At 38.1% G+C, this 12,013-nt stretch overlaps 1 protein-coding gene across 1 annotated transcript; it reads right to left on the minus strand.

Moving 5' to 3' along the window:
* Window positions 1–902: 902 nt before the first annotated feature.
* ID4 (inhibitor of DNA binding 4) lies at window positions 903–4,880 on the minus strand. Its single transcript, XM_051970624.1, has 3 exons — window positions 3,884–4,880; window positions 3,000–3,058; window positions 903–2,411 (listed from the first exon to the last, which is right to left on the minus strand). The coding sequence occupies exons 1-2, from the start codon at window positions 4,325–4,327 to the stop codon at window positions 3,014–3,016; spliced, it is 489 nt and encodes a 162-aa protein (XP_051826584.1). The 5' UTR covers window positions 4,328–4,880; the 3' UTR covers window positions 903–2,411; window positions 3,000–3,013.
* Window positions 4,881–12,013: the final 7,133 nt, after the last annotated feature.

Here is a 12,013-nt window from a genome sequence, read left to right on the forward strand (position 1 = left end):
TCAGAAAACAATGTTTTTAAATAAAGATTTATAATCTACCAGGAAAGTTTACATGTGTCAATTGGCTTAGGTAAGACTTAGCTATCTATGATAAATGTCCACTAAAATAAAATACTGGCTGGGCATCAAATATTTATCCCACCAAAACTAAATTGGAATAAAAACGAGAAAAATTCTCCTGAATAATTAAGGATATAGTCATCAGCATTCTTTAGTTTGGGAATTTCAGCAGGATGCTTTAATATTATTCTCTTGATACATTATTTGAATGAAGAGTACTGAAATCAAAATGAATTTCATTTCAACAAGTCCATATTTGATTTGACTAGAATCAACATCAAATATATTAAATTCTATAAATATCAAACATCAGTAGAGTGCCATTGCAGTAAGGGGGAAAATTGAAGATGGAGAGGGTTAGAGTTCAAATAAATAGAAAGGATTTGAGCTTGCTTGGATCTAATGGACCTTAACTATGTTTTGATTTAAAAAGTGTTCAATTTTGTCCATTCGATGTGTTAACACTTCAAATCACAACGTGACCATATTTCATTTTCTCCTAATTATTTGATTTCAACCTAATAAAAAGTTCTTTTATAATCTGACACAAATCCTCTCACTTAAAAAAAAAATCAAACAGGACCATGTTACACAGAGTTGCCTAACTATTTACAAAGCACCCAATTAAATCCTACTTAATTCACTCCTACTCCAAAAATTTCATCTAACTTGTGTGCAGGCTACTGATTACAGAAGATATCTAATATTTCACATAGCCTTGATAGTAATATTTAGTTTGAAAAATTAATTGTCCCCAAAAAGAAAAAAAAGCAAAAAGAAATAAAAAAGATACCCTTCAAATAAATGTGAAGGATTGAAGAAATAAGGCCAAAGAATCACAGTACAAGACAGATAAATCTACTTTAATGTTCACATGTAAAAGTTACACATCACAAGAGACTTAACAGTTCCTTAACTGTAACTAACACAGGTGTAGTGAAAATCATTTTATATAAAAAATAATCTAGATGCGGTCAATCAGATTTTTTTTTTTTTGGTCTACTTAAGTTAACGTTTGAAAATTGACTTACAACATATCCCTGCTTGAAGGATTTGCCATCATGCTGTTTTCCCCAGTCACCTATCATTATTCTTTGGAGAAAGGAAACAGTAACTGTTTATTTGTAGGAGTTTTTCCTTTGGTTGCAAGCAGAGAACATTTTTTTTTGTTTCTATAATTTATTGTTCTGTACAGACATGTAAGTTTGTGATTATTAAGCTTTAGTGTAAAATGAAGTTTGGTGAATAAATTTCTTTTCATTTTGATGCAACAACAGATTTCTTATACTCTTAAAGATCCAAGCATTTACCCACCCCATATGCAAAAAGTCTGTCAAATCCACTTTTTTGTATCTTTAAAAGAAAAACAAACAAAAGCCAACATATTCCTTCTAAATGCTCTTCTTATATATACTCTAGAAGCCCTGTACCTCAACTGACAGTGAATTTTCAGAATGTATGGTACAAATACAAGGTTTTCCATCTATATTAAAGAAAACACATTTTGTATGGACTCAGAACAAGTTTATTTATGATTAAACATCTCATGCAGTCATGCAGGACGGACCACTAGCTATAACTGTAACTTCCGAGTCTAAGACATTGGGCAAAACAAAAACAAATTAAAAGCCAAACCAAACAAAAAAGACATTCCAGATATTTTCATATTGTCAGCTCTGTAACTGAGCTGAAAAATAATTTTCCAAAAGAAATATTCCCAGATTAAGAAAACACACACTTATAATATTTACAAAAAATATTTAATTAAAAATATTTTATAATTACAGTAGTCTATTAAAGCATATACTTTTCTCACACTTATAGAACATCTCTATATATACACAGTATGAAATATCACTCAGTTATCTATACAATATGTAACATTCTCACAGGGAGAAGAAAGTTCCCTGGCCCCAATATAATCATCTATTTTAAACAATAGATGTCAAAAATATCTACAATGCTCTGGTAGATTAGTAAAGCTTCAAAAGAAAAATTCAGCTCCTTGGTCACAAAGTATACTGCTAAAGTTTGATTTACTCTTGGTCTTCTATTCATCAGTCCAGTCACATTTTCTGCTCAAAAGTTTAACCCCACCTCCAAAAAACACAGAAATGTACAATTCACAGCTGCTATAAATGAAGAGACAAAACAGATATCATGTTTAAATGCTTATGAACGTGCAAAAAAGGGTGAAAGTTTTTGTTTTTTCTTGGAATGACCATGAAAAGGATTCTAGGGTTTGCTGATTTTTTTTCCTTTCCTCTGATGGCTGATTTTTTTTTTCCTTTTTCCCCCTCCCTCTCTAATTTGTCTCTCTCTGTGCTCCTCTGGCTCTGCCTGCTGCACACCTGTGGAAGAGGAATGAATAGAGGGGGTGTGTGAACCATTCTGCTCCAGACTAACTGGCGCCACCAACAAAACACAAGACATGCTTGATCAACAACCCAAAACAAACCAGGTCAAACAACAACCAAAGCTCCCAGGCTAGGCCAAACAGAGGAATACACAGCTGCAAGCCCCTGCTAGAAGCACTGGAGAGGGGGAAATCCTCCCTGGAGCCCCTTTCCCAATAACCCATTTCCTTCTTCTACCATTCAAGTATTTGGTAAAAGAAACCGGAATAGTGTTAGTGCCTCTCTTTAGGAAAAAAAAAAAAAATCGAGGCGAAACCTTCCTGACAGGCAGAGAAATGCTGCAGAAAGATGCAAAACTGCTTGATCTTGCCTCCATTTAAAAGTGAGCACTAAGTTACCGAAGGAGGGCAAGAAGAGACTTAACTTATTAACTAGGTTGAAAAGAGGGGTGTTGGGGAACTGAGTCACAGGGAATTTTCACAGCCCTCGTGAAATGTTCTGTGGATATGAAGGGGGGGCGGAGAGGAGAAGCTATATGAAGGTTTATTGGGCTCCTGGAAAGAAAGGAAAACGACCACTCACCTCAAGAGTGTAGTTCAGCGGCACAAAATACTGTCCCCTTGTTTGTTAACAGCACCAGCCTAAAACAGTAACAAAAACGTAAAAGAAAGAGAGGGGAAAGTTATCAGAATCGAATAATGAACCTATTCATAACGCTAGGTTTTGTTCTGTGGGTACAGCATTCGAGCAGACACACACACACACACACACACACACACACACACACACACAGAGAGAGAGAGAGAGAGAGAGAGAGAGAGAGAGAGAGAGAGAGAGAGCTCAAAAAGCAGGTCCAGACGAGATTGAACAGGACCCATCAGACAGACAGGTTGGACTGGACAGTATGACAACCCGATCCGACCACCTCTCTCCGTCCTATCCATGCAACCAGGACTGGAGGTTACGAATCAAGAATGAATGGGCAAGATCGGAGTAACCCGGCTCTCCCATTAGAAGAGAAGAGTGAAGAAGCTGTCATTCTCTCCAGGACATAGTCCAGCAACCCACCTCACTCCACCCCAGATTGTAAACGAGAGGGCAAAAAAGGTACAAAATCTGACAAAAATCTCCGATCCTACCCCCTAGTCTCCAGATTCACTGGCTGGTCCTGATATCCCTTAACAGCAGTAGCCCTTCCTTCCCAGCCCGGGGTGGATTCCCCTGGAGGAACCTCGCACTAGCCAGCTAACCATACGCCCCCGGCCAGTCCGCGCGCAACAAGCCCCAGAGACCTCGCTATATATACCCTTATTTCAGAGAGCCCGAGTGTCGCCCACCGCAGCGCACGTCCCTTTCCGACTCCCGAGCGCTGTGCGCCCGGTGCAGTCAGCCCGCCTGCTAGCTCCAAGGCACATTCCATCCCCTTCAATCCCTTCCCCGCCGCGGCAGGAGCAGCGTCCTCTTACCGGGTCAGTGTTGAGGGCTGTGAGTGGGGTCCGGGGGGGTCCGGCGGGACAGCTCCCGGAGGAGGGGTGATGCAGCGGCGGCGGCGGCGGCGGCTGCTGCCTCAGCAGAGCCGGGTGCGTCTCCAGCGCCAGCTGCAGGTCCAGGATGTAGTCGATAACGTGCTGCAGGATCTCCACTTTGCTGACTTTCTTGTTGGGCGGGATGGTGGGCACCAGTTTCTTGAGGCGGCTGTAACAGTCATTCATATCGCACTGCAGACATAGGGACGGCTCCTCCGCGGCCGCCTCGGCCGCCTTGCAGCGCGCCGCCGCCGCCGCAGCCACAGCAGCAGCCGAACCTCCCAAGCTGTGGCTGTGCTCAGCCAGGCAGCGCAACGCCAGCTCCCCGCCGCAGCCCGACGGCGCCTTCCGGCCCGAGGGGCGGACGGGACTCACGGCTTTCATGGTGCGCGCCCTTCTGCGAGCGGATTCTGGCCTCGGCCAAGAAGAGGTGACCCGGGAGGGCAAAAGAGAGGGCAAGAAGCACACCCACCCACCCAGTCGCCGCTATCCCCAATCTGCGCTAGCTCCCTGTCTCTGTCTCTATCCTTCGCTTCCCTCAATCCAGGCTTAAGACACTCTGGAGGATCGCACCTACTCCTTTGGCAACACAATTGACAGCGAGAACCGCCTGTCCCTGGAAGCGAGGTCCGGGCTTGGCGAGGGAATTTCTGTTCAGCGGAGCGCCACTGGACCGTACAAATAAAAATAAATTAAAAAGAAAGAAAGACACTAACACACGCACAAAAAAGAAACCAACCCACCCCTTTCCTTATTCCCTCGTTTCTGATCTCAGACTAAAAGCCCCCGCCGCCGCCGCCGCTGCTGCAGCTGTCTCCTCTCCGCCTTCTCCGAGCTCTCCCTCGATCGCGCTCTTACTCCCTCTCCCCGAAACACACTCTTAACTCCCTCTCTCCTGAACACTCTCTCGCCTCCACTATGTTCTCTCCCCAGCCCGCAGCGTAGCTTTATTTATAGAGAATGAGGGCTAGGGGGCGGGGTTCGCGCGCCGGCCCAGGGAGAGGAGCGCGAGCCAAAGAAGGGGGTGCAAGGGGCGGGAGGGAGTGGAAAGGGTTGGTGGGGTTTAGGGTGGTGTTGGTGGGGAGGGTGAGGGAAAAGGGAATGAAGGGGATGGGCGGGAGGTCCATGGCCACCAACCAATCAGGCGGACGGTGCCACCTCAGGGAATGACGATTGGACCAATGGGAAGGATACTCCATTCCGTCAACGTTGTGGGTCTGGGCTCAAAGAATGAGAGAAGGTGGGCAAGGCTGGTGCGTGCCCAAGGGAAGGGAGGGAAGGAGGGAGCGAGGGAGAGAGAGAGAGAGAGAGAGAAGAGAGAGAGAGAGAGAGAGAGAGAGAGAGAGAGAGAGAGAGAGAGAGAGAGAGAGAGAGAGAGAGAGAGAGAAGGAGAAGTTCCTAGGAAAAACTGCGGGAATGTGCGGCTGGAAAGGCTATATAATTCACTCTATGCCCAAGCACTGCACTGGAAAAGCTCTGTGTCCTCGTATCCAACCATCCCCATCAGTAGCCTCACATTAGCTTGATAGAATTAAAAACGGAGTGTGTGCGGGAGGGGTTGGGGGGAACCCGCGCTGAGAGACCCTCCACCGCTGATTCATTCAGTCCTGTAGCTTTGACTTGAGCACCTTAAGAAAGACAGATCGTGTTTTCTTTCGCGCTGCTACATTTATGTATTGTGCTCTTTCGTTCTTTCATCACAAGAGCAAAAGCCTTTTTACAAGTCCAGAAATATAATCTTGGAGTGAAGTGTCTCGCCTTTCCATTAAAAAAATCCCAGGAAAGGAGATTTTATAAATAATAAAAAAATGTTTTTTTTGCTCCTGTCCAAAATGAATACAAAAGTGGTCTCAAGAAAAACAATTGCTTTGAGTATTAAATTAGAGCACGTAACTATTTAAAATTCATGGAGATTGAGTATTTAAAATTCCACTATGACATATAATATTAATCCATTTTATGTAAAATTCATATCTGTAAGTTAATTTAGCCCATTAACGCACCACTTCACGTATTAGTCAATGTACCATGTTTTAAATATGACGCTGAAAATGTCCAATTCCTGTTCTTTGCAACAGCACATTAAAATTAACACTTACAGTCCCCTGAGTCTTGCTCCTGTCCTTACTCTGGCGAAAACAGAATTGCAGCCTGTTAATTCATGGAGTTTTTGCGATACGTTTCTAATGGCTAGTCTTTTTGCAGGGGTTGGAAGCATCCTGAGCTAACAACTTTTGGTGCAGCCCTTTTTTAACTTTGAAGCCCTCCTCCAAACAAAATAAATCTTCACTTTGGCAAAGGGAATAAAGACTAAAAGTCAATGGGGAAATGGATCAAAGGATCACAGATTTAGAGACAGAAGAGATTTCAGATGTCAAACACCTTGACCTTGCGAGCCCCTTTTCTCACTCTCCTCTCTAAATAGGCAGAGTACGTAGTTAAATGAAACCACATTCTTTCCTCTAAGAATTAAAATCGTACGGACTGATTCTTCCTTTTCCTAGGTGATAAACACATATAGCACTCTACTCTTTACTGCTTTTTTTTTTTTTTTCTGCCCACCAAATAGGGGGAAAGCTTTCCAGATCGGAAAGCCAGTATCTTGGCTGCAAGCGGCTATTTTCCAATACCTTGCCCACTTGTGGATTTTATGACTGGTGAACCATTTCCCTAGAGAACACTCCTTGCTTGTGATGAAATGAAGAGAAACTATTTTTTATGCTGCTTTCACTGATAGGTAGAGAATGTATTCCTCCACTCCCATTAAAGCTAGAGATTTGTAATGCTTATCCAGTATGTCATTTCTAAGGAAAATAAAGAGTGCCTTTTATATGTATACACATATATGCATTTAGACCCAGTGTGGCAGCTGCCAACTTTTACTATTTAGAAGAAAATAGAAATAAAACTTATTTTATACCTGATGCTTCATATATGTGTAATGGAGACATAATATATATATATATATATATATATATATATATATATATATATATATATATATATATATGTATATATATATATATACACACACACACATATCTTATATATGTATATGTACATACTTGATTGTGTCCATGTGCAGAAATATCAAAATATACATATGTGGGAACTTCTGTATATCTCTGCGCACAAAACAGATACCCATAATCACATCAATTACCTTAAATTTAGTTAGAAAAATGCAGAAAAAAAAACAGGTATAGGTGGTTATCTTGGAGCTAATCACTGAAATACAAAAAATCATTGCTCCTAGTTTTACCTTTATTATTTACACTTTGACCCCATTGTATATCTTAAAAATACTTTACAAAGTTTCCATGAAATTAATTGCTTAATTTGAGAAATTTCTTGTGTTAATTTCTAGGTAAATATTCTTTTAAAAATAGGTAATAATATCTATATTATAGAAGCTCTTGGAAATCCACATCTTTAAACTTTTCCTCAACTTTATTGAACGAATAAATTAAAAAAAGATTTGTTAAACTTTTAAAATATCTGTAGCACTCTGCTAGTCTCTGAATAAATAAATAAAAGTAGAATATTTCCTTTTTTAAATTGAGTCAAACTTTAAATCTGTAACACACAAAAACATACATATATTAAATTTTGTTCAGTTCTAGAAATTTACAGAAGAGAATGTGGCAAGTGTGGAATTTAAAAGTAAAAAAAAAATCAAAACACTATTTTAAAGAATGTCAGTCACATTGTGATTTGCAACTATTATTTGATTCTCATAACAACTATGGGAGGGAGTTATTATTATTAACTCCATTTTACAGATGAGGTAACCAAGAAAGTCAAAGTAATTTGCCCAGGATCACACAGCTAGGAAAGAGAATGGATTTCATTTCATTTTCCTGACTTCAGGCCCATTGCTCTATCCATGGTGCCTCCTAGCTGTCTCTTTAACAGTGATTAGGTGGGCATTAATGATTATAGTCCTGCTACAAACTGAAGAATATCAAGGTAACCATTCTATGAGCCTTTACCTCATCCTTGTGGTGTAGATAGAAGTAGGGTATTAGAGCATGGAAAAGAAATTTAAATGAGCTATGTATATTCTAGAAGAGTCCTAAATTCACTTTATCTATAGGCCCCCAGTTAACCTCAATGGACACTTAGACTGGGACATTTGCTGAAGGATTATTTGGTTGAAATGACTTAGAATTATAAAGAGTTAAGCGGCCATTCAAATACATAAAAGCCAATCTGTTTTATTTTAGTTTTATTTGACAGCAAACTACTAAGAACTATTGGTAATGATGTCTAGAATCCTGTATGAACAAGTTCATAGATAGGTATGAGAAGTTTCTAAAAATGATCTCTATAGGAAACCCAGGATGAAATATTTAAAGAAATTTATTGGGTGCTTGCTAGGTTGCACAGTGGATAGAGCACCAGCCCTGAAGTCAGGAGGACCTGAGTTCAAATGTGAGCTCAGACACTTAACATTATCTAGTTGTGTGACCCTAGACAAGTTACTTAACCCCAATGACCTCAGAAAAAAAAAAAAAAAGAAAGAAAGAAAGCAAGAAAGAAAAAAGAAAAGAAAATTATTTGTTTGGCCAACTGATTGAAGTAATGTATCTATATCTCATCCAAAGATGTCTGTGGAGACTCACTCTGCTAGATGCTAATCAGACCATTGCAGAATTGACACACCAAGTATATTAAGATTCACAATTGCCCTGTGTTTTCATGAAACAAGCATATCCAAGCATATAGTTGTTCAGCCTAATTTGTTGTTGTTGTTATTGTTAGGAGGTGTGGTATGGGGTCTTTCATATCACTTTTCTTTAATGCCTGCAAAGAAAGAGAGTGGGTTCAACCACAGAGTCAGAGGGGGTACTAGATTTACTAGGTGTTTAAGTTAACATCCCTATTAAGTAAATTGAATAAAAATTGAGTATAAAAGGAGACAGACTTTAGGCTACCAGGTAATCATGTTGTGTAATACAGCAGTGATGTATGTAATGGTCCCCTTGCTACAAGAAAGCTAAGTACTAGGGAATTTCAAACTCAGAATAGCTTCTTGGGTACTGAACTATTGCTACATGCATTTATCCTATGTCCTGACTGACATTCAAAGCTCTTTATAACCGAGCCCTCTCCTACTTTTTTAATTTTCATATACCTTATTTCCTCATAAATACTCGTTAACACTGGCCTCCTGGCTTTTCCTTGAAAAAGACAATCTACCTCTCAGCTCCAAGCATTCAATTTGGATATTCTCCTTGACTTAAAGGATCTCCCTCTTTTCCCCCAATTACCAGCATGTCTTGTTTCCTCAAAATCCTAACTAAAACTCCACCTTCCCCAGGAATCTTTCCCCATCCCCTCTTAATTCCAGTGCCTTCCCTCCGTTAATTATTTCCTATGTATCTTGTGCATAATTAGCTTTGAATATATTTGTTTGCATTTTGTTTCCCCCATTAGACTGTAAGTTCCTTGAAGATAGGGACTATTATTTGCACCTTTTTGTATCTCCCAGTTCTTAGTTAAGCAGAGTATCTGGCACATAGTTAGTAATTAATAAATGTTCCATTAATGGGTTGATTGAAATAGTTGATACCAACCCCTGAAATATTACTGATAAGATTTAAATATCTTCTGGGATTCCCTGAGAAGGGAATGTTTCATGTTGGGAAAAAACTGAATAGTGCTTTGGATTTCAAAATCTCATGATAAGAAAAAAAATAATGATCATGATTTGAATGAGAAATCAAAAAATCTCTAACAATCTTACAGTTTGAGGAAATTCTAAAAATTTTCTTAGAATATAGCAACTCAGAAAAAGAAATGATTCTTTTTTTTTTTTAGAGTTTCCTTCTTCAGTGATAATGAAAAAAAGTGATAGAAAAAATAGTCTAAGGTGCTAAGAAGCACACAATTTCCTATCATTTTAACTATGTTCTGAATGTAAGATTTATTTTGCCCAAATGCAACAAATGACTCCAACATGTACAGTAGACAATTTGTAGGATTTATGACAAAGATTCACACAAGATTTGAAAGCATGTATAGGTTGCAAACTACGCTAATAGAAGAAATACCCACCTTGATAAGTCACTAGCTACAGAAGTTCTAAGTTATTATTTATTATAAAAAATATATATATATATATATATATATATATAAAATGAAGCATCATCTGGCTCCATTTAGGTTGTCAGCAATATGCTTTGCAGAAATAACTGCTTGGGGTATGCCATTTTTCTGTTAAGAAATGCAACCAAACCCAAACTAACCATTCTATTCCTTCCTGGAATAGAAATTGTTTTTTGTGTGGATAGCTGAGTAGAAAGGATTTTAGAGAAGAACCCTGAGGATGAAACGATTTGACAATATTTTGGATAAATAATGCTATTCCAGAGTTTTCAAAGCTATGGAAATCAGCATACCCTGATTTAATAATCCTCTTTTCTATCTCTAGTACTATCTCTAGTACTCTTTTCTAGTACTATCACCTAACCTTGATGTAGTGAGAAGTATAAGCATACCTTGGAAAAATCACCAGATTTGAAGTCAGAGTATCTGAGCTGAAACACTACTTTTTTAAATTTACTATCTATGTCATGGGTAAAATGTTTAATCCAGTTGAACCTAAATTTCCTCGTCTCTAATGTGGGACTGATAATAACACTTGTATGGTTTACCTTCAAGTGTTGTTGTGAAAAAATCTTCGTATGCTTTTATATATTGAAGAATAATGAATCATTAACATACACCTCATTTTATTGTTTTTTGTTTTATTGAGCTTCCCAGATAGTATTTTTTTTAAATTAAATGTTTGTGGCAACCATGATTTGAACAAGTCTATTGGCACCATTTTCCCAACAGCATGTGTTTACATTGTGTCTCTGTGTCATTTAAATATTTTTATATTTCTTATGATAATCTGTGACAAGTGATCTTTGATGTTACTAATATCATTATTCTGGGGTGCCATGAAAAACAAGAGATTTAATCAATAAATTCTGACTATTCTACAACAGCTGTACTTCTATCTCTCTCCCTTTCTTTGGAGTCCTCTATTCCCTAAGACAAAACAGTTTTGGAATTGGTCCAATTAATAGCCCTACAATGGATTCTTAAATATTCAAATGAAAGGAAAAGTCAATCAATCCAGCAAATTCTTTTGGTTTCTTATTTTAAGAAATTACCATAGCCACCCTAACCTTAAGCAAACACCAACCCAGTCAGCAAGTATCAACAATGAGACAAGACCCTCAAAAAAGATTATGACTCACCGATGGCTCAGATAATGATTAGAATTTTTTTTAAATAAAGAAATTTTTTCAAAATTAAGGTATGGTTAAATTAAGAAATTGTTTTTTAGACATAATACTATCGTATACTTAATAGGCTACAGTATAGTGTAAACATAACTTTTATATGCACTGAAAAACAAAAAAAATATTGTATGACTAACTTTATTGCAATATTCATTTTATTGAGGTGGTCTAGAGCCAAACATGAAATATCTTCAAGGTATGCCTATATAATCAAAGTTCTTGAAACCTCATAAGACCATTTTGGATCAGTTATCATTGTGAGTTTATCAGCATACCCCTGAACTATGCTCCCTATTATAAGACATGTTTTCCTTATTTCCTTTAAATTTTAAATTTCCTTGCTGCTGGCCATTATACTACAAAGAAACAAATATTTGAAAGCACTATTGACATTATGTAGGTAAGCTTATATATAGAGAAAATTTTTACAGAAAATGGTATCTAGGTAATCATGTAATCTATGTATTTTCCTACTTTCTGAAGAGTTTGTAGTATCAATTATCTGTAACTAAAAACTACTTATTATTACTTGCAGATTTTTAATGAATATTGAGTATATCATCATTAACTCAACATTCATTTCATACTTATTTAAAAGGAGCAGAAAAATAATGGAAATCAACAAAAATGATTTTTCTTTGCCTTCTCATTCACCTGAAAAATGGAGGATGAGACTCTATGGCCTGTATATTACCTTTCTGTTCTAATTGTGGTAAGTATTTGATTACTAATGATTAATGAATCCTATAATCTATGAAAGATTATGTATTAT

This window comes from Antechinus flavipes, chromosome 1 (assembly GCF_016432865.1).
Source record: "Antechinus flavipes isolate AdamAnt ecotype Samford, QLD, Australia chromosome 1, AdamAnt_v2, whole genome shotgun sequence".
NCBI classification, from domain to species: Eukaryota; Metazoa; Chordata; class Mammalia; order Dasyuromorphia; family Dasyuridae; genus Antechinus; species Antechinus flavipes.

What these genes read in the sequence shown, in the direction of transcription:
- ID4 (XM_051970624.1), bottom strand. Translation starts at nt 4,327, where the DNA reads ATGAAAGCCGTGAGTCCCGTCCGCCCCTCGGGCCGGAAGGCGCCGTCG. An exon ending in CAGCCCTCAACACTGACCCG is followed by an intron (nt 3,059 to 3,883) that starts GTAAGAGGACGC and finishes TTACTGTTTTAG; the next exon opens with GCTGGTGCTGTTAACAAACA.